This window comes from Poecilia reticulata, linkage group LG3, assembly GCF_000633615.1.
Source record: "Poecilia reticulata strain Guanapo linkage group LG3, Guppy_female_1.0+MT, whole genome shotgun sequence".
NCBI classification, from domain to species: domain Eukaryota; kingdom Metazoa; phylum Chordata; class Actinopteri; order Cyprinodontiformes; family Poeciliidae; genus Poecilia; species Poecilia reticulata.
Window position 1 is genome coordinate 7684040 of NC_024333.1, and position 24005 is coordinate 7708044.

General features: G+C 38.8%; 1 protein-coding gene across 4 annotated transcripts; it reads right to left on the bottom strand.

Annotated features, from left to right (window-relative positions):
• Positions 1-1112: 1112 nt before the first annotated feature.
• bbs4 (Bardet-Biedl syndrome 4) lies at positions 1113-19283 on the bottom strand. Of its 4 annotated transcripts, none has more exons than XM_008404699.1 (16): positions 19217-19283; positions 13840-13882; positions 10536-10615; positions 8558-8621; positions 8211-8322; positions 7887-7959; positions 6788-6841; positions 6571-6698; positions 4764-4818; positions 4602-4670; positions 4234-4386; positions 3222-3393; positions 2925-2994; positions 2682-2835; positions 2388-2592; positions 1113-1780 (listed from the first exon to the last, which is right to left on the bottom strand). In XM_008404699.1, the coding sequence occupies exons 1-16, from the start codon at positions 19241-19243 to the stop codon at positions 1626-1628; spliced, it is 1614 nt and encodes a 537-aa protein (XP_008402921.1). In that variant the 5' UTR covers positions 19244-19283; the 3' UTR covers positions 1113-1625. The 4 variants fall into 4 exon arrangements, with proteins under 4 accessions (XP_008402921.1, XP_008402922.1, XP_008402923.1 ...); XM_008404700.2 differs by lacking the exon at positions 19217-19283 and adding an exon at positions 12917-12974 and having other exon boundaries at positions 13840-13870; XM_008404701.2 differs by lacking the exons at positions 13840-13882; positions 19217-19283 and adding an exon at positions 11009-11133.
• Positions 19284-24005: the final 4722 nt, after the last annotated feature.

The window sequence follows — 24005 nt, forward strand, 5'->3', positions numbered from 1 at the left end:
AGGAGCAGAGTCTCTCCTGGAGGCTATTTGAATTGTAGGAAGATGAGAAATGGGAAAGCAATCTTCCACAGCTGTGCTGAAATATAACTGCAGCAGGAATAGTAACTTACAGGCCATCGGGCGGCCTGTAAAACGGAGGACCACAGGCGATTCAAGCGGGCGCGGCTTAACAAGCTCCTAATGAAAGAAACTACAGTTTCTGGGCTATAAGACACAGCAGAGCTCAGTGTTAGTGGAGGAGATGAAACAAATGAGTGACTGCTGCTGTGTGCGTCTGCCGGGTCAAACGGTGCTGAAGCTGCCTCTTGGTTTTCAATCACGGGATGTCGCAGGGTGTTGTGAGGCTTCGTTAAGGAAGGCAGGGGGGATGAGGTGGCTGTCACCACACACACACACACGCATACACACACACACCTGCTCAGAGGAGAAGCTAAGTGGCAACACTACAAGTAAGAGGAGATCACTGGATCAGAAGGTTCAAATCGATAATGTAAACTTTGAAGCGACTAGATGTGTTCGCTTGGTAAATTGTTCCACTACGGAAATATAAGTGTAAGAATGTCTCTCTCTCTCTCTCTTTGGTGTCCCATCCATCCATTTTCTTGCACCCTTTTTCCCTCAGTGGGGTCGGGAGGGGTGCTGGTGCCCATCTCCAGCCAACATTTCGGGCGAGAGGCGGGGTACACTCTGGACAGGTTGCCAGTCTGTTGCAGGGCAACACAGAGACACACAGGACACACAACCATGCACACACACACTCACACCTAGGGGCAATTTGGAGAGGCCAATTAACCTGACAGTCATGTTTTTGGACTGTGGGAGGAAACCAGAGTACCCAGAGAAAACCCACGCATACACAGGGAGAACATGCAAACTCCATACAGAAAGACCCCAGGCCGGGAATCGAACCCAGAACCTTCTTGCTGCAAGGCAACAGCTCTACCAACTGCGCCACTGTGCAGCCTCTTTGGTGTCCCGTGAGGAGTAATTAAAGTTTGCATCAGACACAAATAAAAGCAAACCCATTCATAAAAAGAAATTGAGAAGAAAATCAAACGAATATTCATGAACAGCTTGAACCAGTTTTTCCAAGAAAACGAGTTTCTTTCAAGTGTTTATCTAATGTTAAATACTTTATTCATTAGAAACATAACAGTTATCCACACATGAAAGCAAGTATAGCGATTTGCAATAAAGTCGTATGATACAAATGTTCAAAAGCTTCGCTCTGTCTACCCCATCTTGGCTCGAGCTCAGATTGTCACAGCGTTTCCTTCACCTGCAGTGGATTTTATAGGAATGTCAATACAAGGCAAATTGGTCCTTTCAGCTCATAGCGAACAAAACTGAAAGGATCAAATAAGCTAAATTGAAATATCTCGACACGGGCCACTTCACAAAGCCTCCTACTGCTTCTTGGCTGAATAGAAACATAGTTAAACTAAGAAATCTGCTGGACATTATTGCACCAATCGGTCTGATGAACTGTTCCAAATATGAAAAATGACCCCGGTTTCTTTTTTTTAGCTATAAAGTAAGTAGTGGATTTCTGAGTGCCTAACACTTTAAATCTGACTACAGTAACATTAAAAACGTATAATGAGACACGCGGCCGCAATATGTCTTCATTCTTCCACCTTGGATCTCCTCTTGGAGGTTCTGGGTTTGGACCCGTCTGGATCTTCAGGTTCTGGGCAGCCTGGAGGGTCAGTCGGTGAGCTGGGGGCGTTCTCTGCATCAGGCTCTGGCTCGAGAGATGTGGAAGGGCCTTTGGAAACGCCTGAAAAATATCATGCAGAGTTCATTTTATTCCACTGAAGCCTGCCCTGATTAATCTGAAGCATTTATTAAGGACGGTGAATCTGACTGACTCAGCCCGTCTACGTTTGCTTTCAATACAACACAATCAAATAGGCATAAATAGATCCAAGCATGTTACAGGAGCCACTTACTGACTAATACTTCAGTTGACTGCATACAACTAATGCCAGAAATGCTGCTAATTTGAATAGATACACTGCTAAACATGGAAAGAATAGGTGAACAGCAGCTAGCTACATAACACCCCTATAGCCCTACTACTGATGGTAGAGTGCATTGTTTTTCTTTCCCATCTGTTAGTCACTTATTCAAAAATGCACAACACAAAGGTCAAGTACGTGGTTTGGCTGCTGACTGAATGCAGGTTTGCACAATTAACCTCAGAGCTAGGAATGTATGTAAACTGTCAGAAAGCAGCAGCAAAACCTATTTAAACTTTAAAAGCGTATTAACTTTGTTGACTTAGTCTAACAGGTAACGACCACAGCTGAGAGAAATACATTTGCAATGGATTGGATGCAGGTTTCATCCAACCCTTCCCAGCCGGGAAAGGTTGGGAAGCACACCTGTTGTTAGCTGGATGTTCTTGTTGTAGCTGGCAGCTGAAGACATGGCCTGACCCAGAGCTTGGTTGGTGCCGAGAGGAGCTCCCGGGGTTTTGGCTGCTGCTGCAAAGTGAGGCTTGGCTTTGGAGTCCTTGCCCGGTTTAGTCCAAACCAGAGTATCTGTTACCTGCAGCACAGCCCCCATCTTCTGAGCCATGTCCATCAGCTGGAAGTGAATAAAAGGAACAGGTTAACAAGTCACGACATGTAACCACAGCTGGTTCCTGACATCAGCAGCAGAGAGCTACGGTGTACCTCCAGATCAAACTCGAAGTTGCTACTGCCATCCCGCAGTTGGTTGACTTTCCTTTCCATCTCCTGATATTGATCCAGAGCTCTCTTCTTGTCTCCGTGATTATGGAGGAATATTGCAAAGTTCAGGTTGACCATGGGGTTGGGTCTGTGGGGGCTTGGTCACCAAGGAAGAGAGGAAAACTAATGATTTTTATAAAGTTTTACATTTTAAATCACAATTACAGAGTGGAATCCAGGACTCACTCATCAAGATTGGCAGCTTGTTCGTATGCTCTGGTGGCATTCTCTACGTCTTCCAAATTAGTCAAAGCGACTGTTAATTAAAGATATAAGAAAAGAGTTAGCAATAAACTAAATTCACTGGACATTGCTTTTTTTATTGCTGGTAAATCTGTTCTGAAAAGTTTCACAGTGCGTCTACTTTGAATAAAAACGTTAAAACACTGTAAATGCCCACAAAGATTACAAAATGGCAAGACGGCTTGGTTTTAAAGGAATTAAATTATACCACGGATCACTTCTCCATCTTTGACATGGTACCTGCCAGCAACATGTAGAGTTCCCCCATCCGTGGATTCAGATTAATGGCTGCGCTGAGGAAATGGAAAGCTGAAGCGTACTGCTGCATGGTCAGGTGTACCAGCCCCAGGTTGTACAACACTTTCCAGTCAAAGGGAGACAAGTAGTGAGCGCGCTTCAAGCAGCTAATGGCCTGTGGGAACAAGAGGGGGAGGAAGCATGGTAATTGTATCTGAGGCAGAACAATCTAGGAACAAGTGGATTTATAATGCTTCAAGGACGTATGAGTCAGACTCAGTTGTGTTACGAGCCACTACTATATTACACAGATGCTTTAACAATAAGCAGAAGAAAAGACATAAATACTGTTAATTCATATTCTGACCAAAGAGCACCTCCTCCACATGCTCAATTATCTCGCCCCCCGTGTTTGAACAAAAGCATTTTTTCTGACAAAGTCAACAGGGTTCATAGATAGACAATAATTATTTAAATCAGGATAACAAAACAACAGAATAAGTGATAGAACAGAGTGGCTAAAAAAAAGAATGGAATCAATGTGCTGTAATGGCTCAGTCAAAGTAAAAACCTCAACTTCATTGAAATGCTGTGGTGGGATCTCAGAAACAAAAGTGTGCAAACTTTAATGAGCTGCTGAAACACAGAGGAAGAGTGGTTCAACATTTATCCATAAGGATGTGAAAAGCAGATTAAAATCAAGCAGAACAACTTATTCAACATAAATGCTGATAGTGTTTCTGCAGCTATTAAAATTATGGCTTTCCGATGCAGCGTCTGTATAATTTAGCTTCAGTTTTGTTCAATAAATGATAAGTTTAGAATCTGATTTGCTGTTTTGTACTCTGGAGGTAAAACATTAAAAGTTTCTCAGCCTATTTCCAGCTCATTTCAATGATGTGCTTATATATAAAACCTCTGGTGTACAAATCCCATTAAGCTGCTCTAACTGCTGTGCCACAGCACTTTCCTCCAAGCAAAACACACACAAAAAAAGAACCCCAGCATCACTCACCGCCACGTACTTCTTCTTGCCAAAGAAGCACATGCCAATGTTGTTCCAGAGAGGGGGGCTCTCCGGCACGGCGCACGCTGCCACTCTGTACTTGTTCATGGCCACATCAAAGTCACCGTGGGTTTGCATCATGCTGCCTGCGGCCAGGATGGCCTGGGAAGAAGAAGAAAAAAAATATCTGTGATTAGAGACATATTAGAGGAAGATGTACGCTTTGAAACAGAACATGATGACTGGAACATGTCTGACTGCGATTGACCGTCTGCTTCGAGTGAACTGCTGTGAAAGGAAAACCTCAGCGCTGCCTTCAGGTGTTCAGCAGGAAAGTTTGAACTTGAACAGTGATGTTGTGCCAACAGCCAGCATACCTTATAATTGTTGGGGTCAAAAGTGAGGGCATTCCCAAGATGCTCGAACGCTTTCTGGTACTTCCCGAGCTAGACAGGGAGAACAGAATATTATTATTAGCACTTTTTGTTTTAAAAGTACAAATTAAAATCACAGAAGAGGCTGCAAGCAACTTCACCCACCTGCAAAAAAAGGAGGCCAAGAGTGGTCAGGAGTTCAGTGTTCTCTGGAGAGAATCTGAATGGAGCACAGAGCACGTTAAATGACAAATGTCACCTCGTCCACATCATGCCTGTAATTACATTTAATGCCTGCACTTCTTTGAGCAGAGGAGCTGCTGATTATGCCATCAGGCTTTATTTCAGCTTAATTGTAGCATATTAACTATGACCTGTGTGGCCCAAAAAGAAATGTAAGAGTGGAGGCACATCGACTCTAAAATAAGACTCACAGTGGTGCGTCTCATTAAAGGCAGCACAAGTATTAGGGCATTTGATTAATTCATTTGGCCTCAACAGGAGGTAGCCATAATGAGCGCTGTTACAGACACTGATGTCATTTTTCTTATTTACACCATAGCCTCATGTTTAAAAATTCAGCAAACTGGAAGTGGGGCGAATTTATAAGGAAGCTGGAAAGGACCTGGGGTAAAAAATATGGTGAAGATGGAGCTTTTGGATGGAATAAATGACAAACACTTTCTGCAGGGAGCTCTAAAGGCTGGGAATCGTTGGATAAACAAAGGAGGAACAAGTTGAAAGCAACCCCGGAAAGAGTTTTAGAAACTTCAACTTGAATAAGGGATGAAATTCCCATTACACAGCCATGCAAGTGCATTTAAATCATCGGACTATAGTAATTTTACGTGACAACACAAAGCAGTGCATAACTCAGAAGTGGAAGAAAGGAGGTAAATAGTTCTCCAAACTTTAGACATAAAGATATAATACAGAAAGGAATTATGAAACAAGCCGTAAACATTACATTTTAGGGACTTTTCCACCTGCTTCCCCCATTTAGAGTCTTTTTGCTTTTGCTCATATTTTGTTTATAAAAATTGCTGACTCAGTGAGATTGGATGGATTGGGGATTTTCATGTCCATTCACAAATTTATTTTATTGGATTTAGGTTTGAACTTTGACTGGGACTTTAGTGAAAGACAGCTACAGTCAAGGTGCACAAAGGAGTGTCATCACAGATCCTTCCTCCCTGCAGTTATCAGACTCAATAATCATCACTACTCCAAAGAAACTCAATAAGTACTCACATGCATGCTGACATCTGCACATCTTTGTTGTACAGTCTGTATTGTATAGTCTGTTTTTATTTTCAAATCCACATGGATGGTTTGTGCTTTAAAAAATGTTTTGGGCTCCAAAACATTTTCTAATAACTGCACAGTGTTTATGTTGAAATTTTTGCCTGTACTACACAGTACGCTGTTATTTATTCTGGTTTTATATATTTCAGATTCTTATATTTGAGTGGGATAATAAAAGATTATTTTATTCTATTCCAACAAGATTATGTGTTTGATAAAAACCATTACTTTGTAGCTTTAGCTCTAATTTTAGAGTTGCCATTAACTGATTTTTCCCCCAATAAAACCATGGTGTTGAAATAAATAGAATACTTTTTGTTCCCCAAGAGCTGGATAGACTAATGATCACTAACAAACCTCTCAGGCCTTCACAGAGCAGCTTTTTTATACCGAGTTTAAATAACAACAAATGGACTAATTAGTTGGTGTCTAACTTAACACAGTGGGTTTTGGATCGGGGTACCAGAGGAAGAATAAGGAGGCTCAATGCACGTGAACGTCATTTTTTTTATTTTAGTTGTTTAAAAAAAAATTTTGAAAACCAAATGTTGTTACCCTTCAGTGGAGGAGAAATGTTTTGTGCTATTTTGGGTTGGTGTTTGACTTAAAAACAAACGCTTGTCTGCTCAGTGGCTGCTAACAGTATGAACGTTTAGACCTCACTTACTCCACTGCTCTCTTGTACACTTCGATGGCCTTGTCAGCGTCTCCAGCCAGCAGATGAACTTTCCCGAGCATCACGAAGGTCTTGTCATGTTTACTTGTCTGCAGAGCGGTGTTTAGATGTTCCTCAGCCTGACGGAAACAGAGCATCAAAAATGAATAAGCTTCCCTCTGGAGGCAACAACTACATTATTTTACTGTGTAATGTTGGGAGTACTCACTTTTTTGAAATCTTTGATGTAGTAATAACACACACCCAGGTTATGACTGATCTCCTATGGTGAGAGAATGTCAGATGTGTTGCTCTTAGTTTAATTTGTTAATAAAAATAGCATTCGAGAAAGTTTAGTGGAAACTGGATGCTGAAGTGAAAGAGAGGATCTGAAATATTCGGACCGGTTTGTCTCAGCCTTCCAACAAAGTTTCTGTTTAACAAAGTATTGTTAAAAAGCAAAAAAGTTCACTGAGAGTACTTTTCGTTCAAGATGTGAGGAGAACTTCACGCTGCGTTTTCTGAGTCAAAGATGCCAGGAAGCACAAGTTAACACTTTTCTTTCAGACTTCAAAGGAAAGCAGAAACTCCACACTGAGATGTGTGTGTGTGTATATGTGTGTGTCTGTGTGTGTACTGTTTAGCTATTCTATTTAGGACCTTCTTTGTCATATTCACTAACCTTCTGAAGAGTGATACGGGCCAAACCTGGTCTTAATGCAGCTTTTTTAAGAGTCGGGGGCAAATTAATCGATTATTGAAATAATTGTCTACTAATTTAATAATCAATTAATTGCTAACTTGTGTATACAGACTCAAAAAAGGGCCATGTGTTTAAGAAAACTCAACACTTTAAGGGAAATAATTAAGCCAAAGCTGTACTAAAATATATACATTTAGCTAAAAATATATAATTTTTAACATAATGAAAAAAATTGTCTGTAAATATGTTCTACCCAGAACTCTCCAAGTGGCATAGTAACTTCACCTGGTTTACATGCCGTAAAAAAAGAAATCCTATTAAGCAAATTTAGCTTTTTTAATGATTAATCTGCTGATAAAAAAAATAATGAACAGATTGGCCCTACACTGTATTGATGTTAAGTCAAGCAGAAACGACTGAGCTTTTCACTATTGATTACTAAAATAATTGTTAGTTGCCGCCCTATTATAGTGTGAATTTTGTTAGGGTTACTGTAAAAAAATATGTGTGTGGATTAGACACAAATGCCCTTACTGAAGTGAATGGAAGCCAATAAAAAGACTTGTACAGCTACAAATATGAACCTGTGTGTGTGCAAGTGTGTGTGTGTGTGTGTGCTATTTACCCAATCTTTCTCATTAAGTTTTGCTGCTTCATGATAGAACTCAATAGCTGCTTTGTGCTTTCCAAGAAGAAATCTAGGAAAATAATACAAAAAGAGTCAATATGAGAAATTAACCTGAGATAAAATTTTGTACTGAGCCATTTCTGTGAAACAGAGAAAAGCCTCCAAAGGTAGGTGAATTTAGTTAGATAATATCTGTAAAATTACTGTTCCTCACCTCCCAGCAGTTTTACAATAATTACTAGGAAGTCCTCCTATGCTGATCTTGTTAGTTAGTGAGGGGGGCTCGATGCACTCATGCAGGGTTCAGTGCAACAGACTTACAGTGATCGGGCCACTTGCTTGAGGTTGTCTGAGCTGCTGGGATTAAGGATGGCGCAGCTCTGAAACAGCTCCAGGGACTCTTGGATCTTCCCCTCAAGACGTAAGATTAGCGCTGGATAACAACAAAGACATGGCATAAAAAAGAGGATCTTCATCTATGTGAAGAAGAATAGAGAAAGGACAAAAAAAAAAAATCAAAGGCTCTGCGTGCCATCCAAAGAGGATTTGGGGAAATAGACCACATACCGTGCAGCTTGGTAGAGCTTTTTTTTTTATTCACTGCACCTTTTAATTAACATCACATATACGGTAAAAGTGAGAAGGGAAAGACGGCAGCGGCGGCTCACCTTGAACATATATGGCATATTCACACATTCCATTGGTGTCCTGGAGTTGCTCTTTAATGATCACCTACAGAAACAGAGGAAGAGAGCCAGGTGGATGTTAATTTAATGAAGTGGATGAAATACTGAACAGGCATTTTGCTTAAGAGAATTTAATATAACTCACTTCAATAAGTTAAAGTCATTTAAAATACATTAAAAGAAGAATTCCAACTGGCATAATGGGCTTGAAACCTCTTGCTACTACTTGGAAAAATAAAATAGATGAACAATCACTAGCATCTTCCAATAAAGAAGGATAACTATTTAGTGGAGCAATCATCAATTAAAGTCCAAATTAGCTTCTTTGCCTTGTCTAAGTCCTTGAGTTGAGTAAAGTCATTCTAAACCATTTATAATAGACTAAATATATTTTCTCCTAATATCTGGAGTTAGCATTTAGATTAAACTTTAATTATTTTTCAAAGTTACTCAATATATTTTTTAGTCTTCTGTTAATAAAACATGCATTACTTTATGTCAATCTGTGTGTGGTGAACTCAAACAGGCAACCCTGGTGCTGCATCATCGTTCCTAAAGGACTGTACCAGCCATTTAAAAGATGCATCAAACTTAACATTAAAAGCAATATTATTGAAAAATATTGCAATAAGGAAATCAGTTGCAATAAATGAGTATGTTTCTTACTTAAGTGTTTCTGATTGGTTTCTTTAATGTTTCTAACATTATGATCTGAGTCAGTTGTGCCAACATATTTGACTGGTGGATTTTGATGATGGAGTGTAATGTTTAATGCTTGTTCCAAAATTAGTGCCTGTATTATGTTTTTATGATTCCTTATTTTAAATAGGGATTAAAGCCAGGCCAGGTTTAAAGTTGGCGCTCTGAACCGGGTGCGAGCCAAACACGCCGGCCTCATGCGCCTTTACACCGCCTGGTCTTTCACCTCTGAATTTTTTAACTCGATGAGGATCGCAAGCGCCACCGTTCATTCATGTTCTTTCCAAACATGAATGATTGGAAAGATGCTCTTGCAGAGCATTTATAGAACCTCTATGAAGGATCATTTTATGAAAATATGGCTGCAATGTCAGCCATACCGCTGTCTTGGCTCACACTCAGTCAACTTGCACTTTCAAAAGAGCGACTATAACTCAGCTTTAAGCCTTCCTAAATAAAAAGGTGCTGGGTTTGTATCCTGGCTTTCTAGATACATATTCTCCTTGAGCAAGCATGAACTCTCTCCAGGTACTCCAACTGCCTCCCACAGAACAAAAACATCATGTTAGCTTAACTGGCCCTGATTCTGGTTTCAACTGACTGAATCTGACTGTACTGAATGATTTGGTTTAGACTAAATGAACTGAATTGAATGAACTAAAGAGTAAATTGTAATATACAAAACTTGAACCAAATAGCTTTGAAAGTGCCTTATTATTTTGTTGTGAAATAAAACTGAAGAGACTTATTTTCTAAAGACACAGTATGTGTCTTTAAAGTATATATAGAGTCTGTCAATGCTCCGTTTTAAGTATTACCCTCCTGAGAAGGTATTTATAGACTTCAAACAACCTCAAATATCATAACCGACTGAGTTTATATTTCAAGTCATTTTCACAGTCAGATTAATGAAACTTCACAGCAGGAAATCAGATTAAAAGTCTAGGTTGGAGTTTCTGCAGATTAAAAGAATGTGCCGCGTTATCGCCGAGCACGAGGCTGATCTTCACAGTGAGAGCAAGAAGGCGTTATTCCAGGAACATGACTTACGGTTGCAAGCATCCATTCACAGAATGCTTACCACATTCATGTAGGAATACAGCAATTACTGCGGAGAACAAGCAGAGTGGCAAACTGACATGGGTATTTACCGAACACTCGGCTCAATCATGCTTCCCTTCGTGTGTTCGGACGGGATCTGACGGTGAACACACGTTGGTCAATGACAGAATGAGCCGCGGGGAGAATTTAAATTGTTTACCTTACAGGTCTCATAGTCTTTGCGCAGATAGTGCTGGTGGATCAGCCAGTTTCTTCTCTCCACAATAGGAAGCTCTGGAGCTGGATGACATGACAGAAGAGAGAGAGAGAGAGAAAGGGAAAAAAAACTGTAATTGAAAAGAAACTGGGGGATATTTTAGTCACGCTACATTCTTCAGCTCTGGTGATGTCTCGTTTTGTCGAGAGATGAAAGATTAATTTTGCATGCGCCCTCCTTTTGCAGTCATTAAAAGGTGTCTGATCTGACAGTAAGCCCAGATGTTCCCCTGCAACCTCAATCCACTAGCTGGATTTAAGTCAATTCACCTGACACACTGGAGATATTTGCTTGTTAGCTAGCTTTCACTTAAGAACAGATGGCTCAGTCTGGAAGCGGTTACGTCTGTGTATGAATGCTGTTTTTTTTCCCTCATATTTCGACAAGCGAATAAATAATCTGGAAAGAGCCCCTACCTCTGCAGTCCCACGCACATCTTTGATGCGACAGTTACCATATAGCTGTTAAGGCTTCAACCAACCCCAGGCTAAACTTTAATCAACTCATCAGTCAGGCTGTAAATGTCACCTTGTACGCAAGTTTTGCCTAACAAACACTTGCTTTTTTCCCCTCCTCCTTCACCACTATCTTTCTTCTTTAACATCTTGGCAGGTTGAGATATTCTTCTTGTTGCCAGGGCAACGCTGTCTCTCGGAAGCCAGGTGCTTGTGACAGAGAGCGTGCGGAGATTGAATGAAAGTGGGAGGCTGAGGGAATGAGCAGCACAATGTAGGGCTTTAGAAAAGGGTTAGGTAACCTCAAGAACTAAAGCACAATGCTCCAAGTTCTCTTCCCAGCAGAGAGCAACATTTCATTTCACAAGGAAGGAAAATGTAATTCCAGCAGAAGCAAGTTTGATTCCAGTAATCCCGTTATCTCACACCTACTACCTTTCCCTCCAGGGCTAAAAATAGGATTCGATACATTGTAAAATAAAGTGCTGTAGCTTTGAGTCTGTCAGCGACATTGTAGAGAGAGGGAGGGGTGTTATTAAAGAACAGAACAGAGTGTAACAATACAGTGTGAATCCCCCCCCCCGACCCATCCCTCTGTTTTTTATCTGCCAGGACTTGAAGCACAACTCTGATCATAATTTGCAGGAAGAACCGGAACCGATTCTAAATGCTTCACGGAAATCCACGCAAAAACTGGACGGGTTCACTTCAAAATGGTCCCATTTGTGGAGACCCAATCGGATTTGTTTGTTCTGAGAGAGAGACGGTGTGCCTGTCTGTGGGATTCCTGGATCTGAATTCAAAAACAACAAGGCAGATTTGGAGGAGAGAGAGCAAAAATATCTGTGACATGCAACTACAGGGGGAAACAAGAAAGGCCCAGCATGTGGTGTCCCATATATAGCTGTGTAGGGGAGGGAGGCAGAAAAAAAACAAAAAACTTTATCCCCAACATAAAGGAATTATTGTTGTATTGGATCTGGCTAATGCTAAGCTTAGACTGGCTTGTGTTTCAGCCACATGTTAAAAGAGGATAAGAGCAGAGAAGAGGCGTGCTGAGATCAAAGGACACATGGGGAGATTATAATAAAAAAAGAAAAATAAAAGATGATAATTTTTTGGGAAGTTTTCCCCTTAGAAAACTTCAGAAAGCTCCTCATCTCGTTGGGTTGTTTAATCTAATCTTACGTTGCTGAAACATGCTGCAAAGGAAACAGTCATGTTTGCACCTTCTGGGCTTTTTATCCAGGAAAAGATGCTGGTTGCACTGCAGATAACCTAATAATAGACCATAATACTCTTGTTGTGCACAGCATAATTAACTTTGAGCCTGCATTAAATTATTCTAATTGCATTTCATGATAGTAATTATAGAATATATAAACCTTCAGTATCCATGGACACAATTAATATCAGCTTTGTTGCTTTTTATCTTATTACTTTTAGGATTTAGACTTTTGACAAAAAATTTAAGGTAACAATTACCAAAAAACAATAACGTGTATGTAATAATATGTACATATTAAGTATTAAGAGGGTCTGTCATATTTCTACTGTTAAGGTCATAGCAGCATATTATAAAGCTTTCCATATTTAAAGTTGTTTTATTGCTTCCTAGAATTATTGCTGTTTCACTTAAAATGATGAAACAGCTCTTCATAAATACACATCTATGGTTGCTCTATATTTACTCAGATCAACTGGACAAACTACTCAAACTTCTGATCTGAAGACTTGACTGTATCAAATGTGTTGTGGCTCCATGAATTTACTGAGTGTGGTTTAATTTTGCAATTTGCACTTTTGAGAATATTATGTCCCAAATCATTACATATGGAGCCCATAGTCACTTAAATAGGTCCTACTTACTTAAATTGCGGATTGGACCCAATGTAACTTTCAGGTCTGGTGAACGTTATCCTCATCACTAGATGAAACACATGAATAATGTTCATTTCTGATTCATATGAACTGTACAAAACAAATCAATTTCTTTACCACACATTTATTTTTTGGAAAACCAAGGAGGAACAATCTATAGAGTCAGTTTTATAATAAGCTTCATTTATTATAGCTAGAAACATAGCAGGCCGGCTCAAAATTTGGGTGTAGTGATGGACTCAGATCTAACCTCTATTCTGAAACAAATTTCCAAAAACTGCAAAACTGCTGTGTTGCTCTAAATCAAAGCTAAAAACTCATTTGTTGAGAGTTGTATTTCATTAATAACTGGAACATCCCTAGTTTTAGTCTGAATGGCAACTTTTCTATACTTCTCTTTATTTTTTCATGTCAGTGTATTTTTTTTCTTTGCCTGTTTATTGTGTCATGTTTTTATCAGGTAAAGCACCTTGAATTGCCTTGTTTCTGAAATGTGCAATACAAATGAACTAGATGATGATAACTCATTCTCTTTTGTTTCCTCAAAATATATCAAGTTCACCCCAGGACTGTTCTCCATACAGAAGGTCACGGCAGAGGAAAGACAACCCCGACTTGTAGTGACCAGTAAACAACTTTGTAGAGTACTTGGTGATTATAAAGACAGATTATAAACACAAGAGGATACGATTAATCTTATGACAACAACAAAAAGATAATATGGAAAATTAAGATGACAAAAAACAACCTTTATTTATTATAAATATTCCTCTCAACATGATGGCTCAGGAGCTCAGTATGTCAAACCGAAGAGTGAGGGTGACCTCTGCAGGCAGATCATGTCTTGGCAGTTTTAAACAGAAAGAGCGTTAATGGCAAACTGAGTGGAAACAAATCAAGTTGGGTTGTACCTTTAGGTGCACGGCGCTTCTTGGCTTCAGTAGGAACTGGCAGCTGTAATAAAAGAAACAAAAACAGGTGAAGCATGTGAATAAAAACTGGGACAGGACCAACTGAACACAAATTCAGTGTTTCAGTATACAATTTCTTCAGCGGGTACTGCTAAAGACATGTATCCGACACCATGAGAATAAGAAATCTTGTTTGGAAAGCCCATTCCAATCACTTGTGGACAGGGGTGAAAGTAGTTTTAAATTCTTGGTGGTTCTATGACAAAAGAGTATATATATATATATATATATATATATACACACAAAATGGAGCTGTATTGTATTGCAAAATTTCTTGTCACAATTTACAACAGCAGCAGCAAATGTTTGTAAGTTACATTTAATTTTACTTTTAAGATATTTTTTTAAGTCAAGTATGATTCAAATTTTTAAATGATGAAAAATCCTAAATTAATGATTTTAATATAAAATGGCCAATCTAAACTTAATATTTAACCATTAAAATCCTTGTTTTAATCCCTAGCCTCCTAAATATACCCTTCTGAAGTCCGTCATGGCGCCTCAAATGATTAAGTGATGGAGTTGCAAAGGGCTAATAGTTTGAGTCATGCAGAACTGATTTGACCGTTTCCATAGCAACAATCAGAAGCAAGATATTCCCCCAGAACTACAGTGAGCTCATTGTAGCTACGACCTCATCTATGACATAGATCAAAGAACATGAGGTTATGAATGCTTGGGTCTCAAAACAGGAGGTTATATCCAAGCATCTCTTTAGCAGTGTGTAGGACAAATATTTTGACAATGGAGAAGATCGCTTTCACAACCATGTTTTTTCCGATTACCTTTGGTGCAGGATATTTGGTCACCAAAGGAGTGAGGAAACTTTGTAACAAGCTATTTCCTGGGGTGACATTTGACACAAGTAGTTATAGGGATGAGTCCATCGAGTATGATGAATTTGACTCCTATCTTTTCAACCCTTCCCCGGCTGGGGAGTCAGCCTCTACTCTGATGATAGCGGCATTTGAGGAATGGAGCCGTGTAAAGGAGACCCCCCAGTAAAAAAGACATACGGAGGATCAGATARCAGGTAAAGCAGCGCACAGCTACAAAAACTCAAACGGATTAGCATGACGGTCAGAAAGCTAAACAAATAACCCGCAAAATTATTTAAGTCTTCGAGCTGCGATGTAAGACGCTGGTTCTGCGCTCGCTGTTGAACCGCTGCTACGCTACAGCGGTAGCGCTGCTACCGCGCTGCTGAGAGCGCAGACAGTAGCGCTCTGTCTGTGAGAGACAGCCGTGCTCCACCTGGTAGTGAACTCTCACACCGAACCTCTGCTTAAAGCTGCAGCATATAACCTAAAAAAATACACTTTACATATGTATTAAAACTTTCGCTGTCCTAACATGAGACAGATGATCTCTAAAAAAAGAATCAATCTCGTCCCTGTTCTGCATAATTGCTCCGCACAGTCAGAAACAGCCACTCAGAAATAGCAGTAATCAGCTAGCCGCCATGCTATCAGGAAGTTTTCATTCAGTAACTCTGGATTGTTTATTGTCATGGATCCTGTATTTGCCTTTGAATGTTAAGTTTTATACTTGAATTTTTTTGGCAATGTTGAGAGGTTTTATTTTGGCTCTTTGCATTATTTAGCCTCTTCAGAGGCTTCATATGTTATCAGTCTGTTAAAGATAGTGTTACCGATAGCAGTACAATTTGCACAATGCCTGTTTTGTTTAGTTTTCTTCTTGGAAAAAGTTATTAAAAACAAGTTTTTGTCTAAATTAAGGTGAATTTATGGGGTTTTTTTCCACATAATGTAACCGGTAGTGTTTATGATTAAAAAAAATAAAAAATTAATGTGATCGGTATCGGTGATCGGTATCGGTGATCGGCCCTCATGGGTGATCGGTATCGGCAGGAAAAAAACCTGATCGGCACATCTCTAATATATTGTTATATATAAATAATATATATTTATAATAAACACACTGTGTTTTTAATCATAAAAAATTGTTTTTTCTAATAAAAAAACTGATTGTTTTTTAAATCACAATAGTACTATAAGTACTATTGTGATATAAAAACAATAGTAATATAATATAGTTATATAACAGTTATATTATAACTTTGTCATTATAATTTAATATCAATATTTAAATTTATAATTTAATATTATTATTGCTATTGATTTTTAATAATAATAGTAGTACTAATATCCCCACAAAAAAAATCTGAATACTCAATCCATTAGCGTCTTATGTTTTTATGGCTTGATGTTTATTTTGCGATTAAGTGATAAATGTGGTAGATTAGCTACTGCAGCTATTAGCTCATTAAACACCTGCTGTACTGATGATCAGGGTCGCAATTACATATTATTCAGGTGGATGCGAACACATAAATCGGCGCCCATCTCCACCCCCACAACATACGCTCGCTCTACCCCTATAGCAGCCTACCTCCAGTAGCCTAGCATCATGACCTGTTTGTTCTGAAGATCCTGCAGCTTCCACTTCGTCACCTTGACTCTCATACTGATAGGAGGAACCACAGAGCTCTGTKAGGTTAAAAGCTCATCTTCTGAAGTTGGGATATTTTTCCTCCAACAGGTTAGACTCGCAGGGGTGTCAAGCTCCAGTCCTCCAGGGCCGCTGTCCTGCAGTTTTTAGATGTGCCACAGGTACAAAACACTGGAATGAAATGGCTTAATTACTTCCTCCTTGTGTAGATCAGTTCTCCTGAGCCTTAATGACCTAATTATTTTATTCAGGTGTGGTGCAGCAGAAGCACATCTAAGCGTTGCAGGGCAGCGGCCCTCCAGGACTGGAGTTTGACACCTGTGGGTTAGAGGAATCACCTCCAACCAGATGTTGGACTTGATTTTATTTCAATGTCATTTGTGAACGCTAGAGTGGAGCTATAAAAGTTGAAAAAAGTTAGCATTTTGGAGAAAGTCTCATCAACATCAATATTTCCACTAAATAAGAGGCAAAAAAAAAAGTAGCTTGATAGAGGATAAGCCTCTCAGACTCTTAGCTCAAAGCGAGATGTCCAAACTATCCATCCATCTATTTTCTATACACTCTTGTCCCTAGTACCCCCTTATTTATTTAATTTCAAATAATTATCACGGTAGAAGCCATTTGTTTGTTAAATACTTAATGAAACATATWTACCGTGTTTGATGTTTGTTGTAAATGACATATAGTCACAAAGAACGAGATAATTAGTCCAAGTTTGTCRTTTATTGAACGTTCAGAAACTRCAGGGGCTGTGATGAGCCACAGCAAAGGTAAACAAAGGTAAAACAAYCTGAACAGGTGATCAACTAAAAACATCTCCTACCTTTTTACTCTCCTTCTCTCATTGTCATTTAAGCACACCCGTTGCCCTGACAACCGCCTGCGCAAGCCATAACATTCAGTCCCTTACGATATTAGGTTTTCAGGCTTGATATTTATTTTGCGATCATTAATAAGCCTCTCTGAACACAGCGGTGGTTGATTAGTTAATTTTAAACTCCTGCTCTGCTCGTTATTTTGGCCTGGAACCGAAACGCACAGATTTGCGCAACACCTTGTAGAAACAATAATTACTGAGATCATTATTTTTGTTGGGTCTTTAATATGAACATCTTGTTGATTTTTTTTTTTTTTGTTCTTTAATAAAGTTACGAATGTTTTGATAAGGCAGAATGTTTGATGAGCCAGAGGAGGACGTGCTGGTTTCAGCGTCCTGGCGGCGTTCAGTTTGTCACCTACCGCCGAGATCGACGTGTTGCACCGCTGCTCTAGCAAAGCACGAACAGCTCAGAAACAACATGAAATGGGGAAAAAGCTATTTATTAACTGATTAAGTCGTATTTTAGATTGTTCTTGAAAAACTAATCAGTCACGGCTGATTAGTRGCTGCACCTGCACCCACTGATTTTTTTACAGCAGACAGCCGCTCCCCTCTCTTGCAGGTACTGCGTACCCCCGCTAAATCTTTTAGGGGTACGCAGTACCCAACCGTACCCCCTTACTTTCACCCCTGCTTGTGGAGCTCTGAAAGCTCATGATAACGTGCATAACATGAGAAGCAGCATCTTCACAGTCAGATTGAATTACATTTATCTTCTGAGATAATGTCTACTTAATGAGAACCCTCAGGTCAGATTTATCTTGACCTCAGGGTCAAAATTGACTGTTAGTTTCTTTCTTAAGTATGTAAATAAGAAGGTAATAATTAGGAAATATAAACACTGGCAACTAAAGGGATTTGTTTTAGGGGGTCGTACTGCATTTTAATGTTTTTCATAATTTCAATAATAATATGTTATCAGCTGTTTTGTAGGTCCAGACTGAGAAGAGGTGTTCTCCCAAACAAAAGGGCCAGATGCTAAAACTGTGAGGATTGCCTGAATGTGAAACATTTGATCCATAACTACCAACATGTTGGTTTGGCACACCCAAAAACAATAGGCATAGAACTTACTACGCTCAATTTTAGACAAATTAACTGAGTTATAAGGAGATGAGGAGTATTGAAGTTGGATTACACAAGTGTGTTTTTAAAATTATTGCAAGAGTCTGGAGAAATTAATACACTTCAGGACTAAAATAATAAAAACAAAATAAAAAACAGATGAATCTTCTACTACTGCGGTTGTCAAACTGATAAGAAAAAAATAGAAATGTCATTGATATTTATAAACTGATGTGTGCATCATACTGTATGAGTAGGTTTACATGGTTACAGCTAAACTCAGTTACCCTTACGTGTCGGTGTTGACATTGTAGTGAATACAACCGGACAGTATGATAGCCTCCGATTTTGTCATTTAGATATAATCATTAGAATACAAGTCGTTAAGGAGAGCCACCGTAGAAAACTGCAAAGTACAATTTACAACAGCTGAGTATAAATTTAACACACGCATGCGCAATCCAATTGCCTATTCATTTTAATGCTTGCGAAACGTTCTGAATGCAACGGTGGCTTTAATAAAGCAGGTCTTAATGGCATATATTTCAAAACCTCACAACTATTACACGAGTTAATTGCAGTTTGCAGCACAGAAAGTAGCAAACAGCGCATATCCCCCAGGACATTTGTTTCGTCTGCTTTTAGCTACAGCTGTAAGCACACCAGTTTGAGTTTTGCAATGAGATAAAAGGGATTAAATTTGAAAGTTGTTGCTAGCGGTCTCCATAAGCTCCGACTTAGCGGTAGCTACCAGGCGTTTAAAACAAGCGCAGTTGCAGACCGTACTTTTAGTAAAGGTGCTGGGTTATCCCACCGAGTGTCTCGCTATCAAACGGTTCAGTGACATTACTTTTTACTCTGCAAAGTCAAGACTGAATTTATGATAAATACACTCACCACAGTAGCATTCTCTGCGTCCGCCATCTTGAGAAGATCAACAGCAAAAGCCGTTGCTATAGTTACGAATGGAGTTGTACGGAATGACGTCTATGACCGTTAATGAGTACAATGAGGGACCCTACAACTTGAGAGAAAAAAGAAAGGAATCACCCTTCCGAGGTCAAAACCTGCAATAATGAAGGCTTGACTGCTTTAAATAAATTTTCAGGCTAGGAACTAGCAATATAATTTCTTTATTACCTGCTCTCAATATTTTATTTTTAGCTAGAGTAAGTGTATAGCTTTTAAAATATTTGTAGTGGTAAAACAAGCAAAATTCATTATGTTAAAATCATACAAGTTTATAGTAGTTGTTTCAAATGTCCTACACCCTTGACAATATAGTTTATGGCTCAAATAAACCATAAACATGTCAGTGCATTTTTGTAGGAACATTAAGAGACATGAATTTCTTTAACCAGTCATGCTGCAAAGAGATCGAGAAAAAAAGCAAACCAGGATGACTGACTCAACATCCTTTTCACTCATTACTGGTGGTGGAAAGTAACAAGTCCTTCGTTAGTGTACTTCAGTAAATTTTTCGTGTATCTGTACTTTACTTAAGTAGATAACGGATACTTTCTACTTTTACTCCACTACATTTTACAGTAAGTAACTGTACTTTCTACTTCACAACATTTCTATAAAACTCGCTTTACTCGTTACATCCAGGTCGTGTTGTGCTTTTTTTTCATTAAAATGTGAAGTTGAGGGACTTAAGGTGGCGCCCATCGCCTCCTCCTTTACTCGCACACCGAGTTCCAGGCATGTGCAGTGGTTTCCTCTGAGCGGGAGAAGATATGGCGACATGTAAAATCAGCAGCACTTCGCTTTCACAAACGGTGGGGACTTCGTCCAACTTGGAAAGGAAGCTTTAAAGAAAGATAAGATCTGTGGACGTGATGCTAGCTAAGCTAGCTGTGCAGTTCCATCTGCGATGAGAAAACGTTGTCACTTATGCGCTGAATTATTGTGTGGAAGTGTTGACTGAGGTGTATATGGGACGACGCTGTGACCAATATGACATTCAGGAACAATCCGATTCTTCTGGACGGATCTTTACTAAGGTTGATAGGACTGAAGCCTCACTGAGAGCCGTTCTGTGTTCTTGTAATGCTCTGCGTACACTGCAGTAGCTATTTTTTTTAATTTCATTAATATATTTATTTATTTAATTGGCAAATAAATAAAACAAGAACATAAGAACACAGAGCATTCTCATTGCTCTTTGTTTTTATTTTCGTCACCTGTCATGGTGGCAGACTTTGCAGCAGGAGGGAGGGTGAGAACAGTCACGGTGCTCCTTCTGCTCGGTAACTTCTTGCTTATTGCACCTTGGACAGTGTTCATAGTTGAGTGTTGTTTACCGTTAATTGCTGTGTTTAATGGTGCAGACAGTTGTGGTTTCTGACATTGGCGATATGGGCAACTACCCAGGGCGTTATTTTTTTTTAGGGATGGCAAGAGACAAAACAAAGAATAAAGAAGAGTTTGAATTGATACTGGTTAAATTTATTTCAGCTCTTAGTATTTAATAACTAGGTGTTTTTATGGAAATGTGGATCTTTATGATCAATTTGAGAAGCAATTTTGATAGGTAAACTTAATTTTATTGTGTCATGTAGTGCAGGGTGTTGGTCTTGATTTGGTCTTGGGTTCGGTGGTCTAGACCAGTGGTCCCCAACCTTTTTATTATCGCGGACCGGACAAGACTTGAACATTTTGCTGCGGCCCGGAGGGGGGTAAGAGGGGAGGCATGTTGGTGTTCCCGCTAAAGAAGAGGTTCTAAACGTTGGCGGTACCGCCCCCTCGGGGGGCGTTCAGAGGACGGCAGGGGGCGCTGGCGGAAATTTTTACAAAAGGGGGGCGCTGGGATTCCTCTGGGGGCGTTTGGTCGAAGGTAAACTTTACACCTTAAATGCATAACAATACCAATTTAAACTTTGAGCAACTTGGTAAAACTGTGTTTCGTAACATTAAAACATGCCTTGCTGGGTGCTGTATTGGCGCAGGGGCAAAGCACAACCCATGTATTGAGGCCTTAGTCCTCATGCCGGTGGTCGCAGTTTCGATTTCTGGCGCGGCGACATTTGCCGCATGTCTTCCCCTTCTCTCATGACCCTCTTTCCTGTCAAACTACTTTGAATAAAGGCCACTAGAGCCAACAAAACCTTTAAAAAAAAAAACATACCTGGCTGCAACTGTATCGTTGGCAGCCCTTCTTCTCTTCAGTATTTGTAGTTTCTTGGCACAGCTCCGCTCCTGCTACTGGTAGCTTCACCGCATCAGTTCAGCGTTACACTGGCTGATGACGTTGCTGTGATTCACTTTGTCTTCTATTTATATGTTTTGGCAGTTCTGTGATCGTGTCAAAGCAGCAACTTATTAAAAAGTGTTTTATTTCCGTTTGAAACCTGCCCGCTTCCATGGAAGGACAACAGAAAATCGCTCTTATAAACATGTAAGGGCTATAAGAGTTATCACCCGAAAACATGGCAAATATCCATCCAATATATTGTTTTGTAAATTGAGGYTATTGAAATTCTATGATTTAGTTGATTATAATATTTTGTTAGTTATGTATAAGGCACACCTAAACACATTACCCTCAAACATCCAAAAACTCTTTGCAAAGAGAGAGAGCTGTTATAATCTTAAGGGGATACAGATTTTTAAGAAACCCAAATAATTCAGAACCAGTTTGAAAGAACAATGTACCTCTATTCAAGGAGTCAAATTGTGGAATGACCTACAAAATGATGTTAAAAATGCCAAATCATTGTACATGTTTAAGAGATTGTCAAAGATTGGATTCTTGAAGAAGTATGAAACAGTATAAAGTGAGCTCATATTAACGTTGTTTAATTGAGATAGACGACTGACTTTTTTTTTGGCGCAGAAGATAACCATTTTTTCCCTTCTGTTTTGATTCAGAGTTGAGAAAAAAGGGGCAGATATTATAAGATTTTTTTCTTCTTTCTGCTGCCTTTCATTTCATTTTGTTTTAAAATTTTGAAATACATATGGATTGAGATGTATATTTTAGTATATCAAAAAAACGTGTTAGGTTGTTTTTTTTGTACTAAATGAAATGAATGAATAAATAAATAAATAAAAAATAAATAAATAAAATAATTAATAAAATCACCATACCCTCACTTTGTAGTCCTCTGAAAAATGAAGCCATTTAAATAAAGAAATCCCTCCATGGGTGATACCACCATAGAGAGCGTTCATTTTATAGCGTTAACACGGAGCTGTAAGTGGTCCGGTATGAAACGGGTGTGATAGAACAGCGGTACCACAGCACTCTGGGAAATTATTTTTGATGATAAATACAGAAACAAGCAACTATGATTCATGTTCAAAAGTATTTTTTTTAACGTTCCATCTTATAGTAATAACTTAACAAAATTGTGTATTTGACTTCAAAGTCTAGAGTCAAGACTCCTTTACATTTATACGTTGATAATTTGTATAGTAAAATGCAATAAATTAGTTGTGATCTACAGAAGATCAACATAAGCAAGTTCAAGAATATGTTTAGCTCTTAATACATAATAGTAAAGGTTAGTTATAAAGACTAGATGGCATGTCAATTTATGGCCTTAAATTGCAAAATAAAGTCTGCAAATTGGTTGTAGAATGGTTTAATTTTTACAGAACTTTGCATGAGCTACTTTCAAACTAAGTGTTTTGTGTTCTACAACTACATTTCCTGTGGACTTAGAATTTAGTTTTGTTTCAAAATTATGTTAATAATATATTAAATACATTAACTTTAAAATATTTTACACTATAATTAATATATGGTATAGAATACAGACTTCAATGGTATTTGGAAATGTCCAAGGTTTTTAAAAAAATGTTTGTGAATATATCACAAAAGACAAGATGCAGTGTTGGTCCATCTGCAGCCTTTTCAATCACTTCCCACAGAAGTTCACTGAAAAAGTTTCTCTTTTTGTAATCTGGGCTTCTTTGACCAGGATGAACTTTGTTGGACAATGTTTTTTTCACTTTTGTCCAAAAAGAAACCTTAGGCYTCACATCCATTTCTCTCTGTGGGCTTTCGTCGTTCATCTTTATTGAGCTAAAACGTCCAAATGAATCTTGTGTTGACTGACTTGTTAACTGATCAGAGAATTCACTGATCGGTTGGTGTTCCCGCTAAAGCCTGAATAGGAGACCTCTGCGGATTGTGGCACAGAGATGGAAACAAAGCAGAATAAAGAGTTTGAATCGATACTGGTTACATTTATTTCAGCTGTTAGTATTTAATAACTAAGTGTTTTATGGGAATGTGGATCTTTCTGATCAATTTGAGAAGCAATTTTGATAGGTAAACGTAATTTTATTGTGTCATGTAGCGCCGGGTGTTGGTCTTGGTCTTAGGCTCGGTGGTCTAGACTACAACTCTGCTACGTGGCTCCTTAGTTCCACGTTCTCCACTGTCTGTTGGATTTCTTTCAAAATAAAAGCCACTAGTGGCAAAAATAAGTGAAGTTCATGCTATGTTAGGACAGGAGACAAGATGTTTCCATTCCTGAAATTATGATGCATAGAATAAAATATCTAAGTTACAAAACTATGTTACAGAGTAAACACAATAAAAACATGCTTTATCTGTGGCATTGTTCATTAAAATGGCACATTACTGATGTATTAAAATTAAATACGATCGATACACTTAATATTAGCAATTAGGTATTAATCAGCAAGTACTTTTACTTTTAATACTCAAGTA

Coding starts and splice junctions, on each gene's coding strand:
- bbs4 (XM_008404699.1), bottom strand. CDS start 19,243: ATGGCGGACGCAGAGAATGCTACTGTG. Junction 3,394..4,233: donor GCAAGAAGAAGTACGTGGCG/GTGAGTGATGCT, acceptor TTGTTCCCACAG/GCCATTAGCTGCTTGAAGCG. Junction 2,836..2,924: donor CAAGCTGCCAATCTTGATGA/GTGAGTCCTGGA, acceptor TTGGTGACCAAG/CCCCCACAGACCCAACCCCA.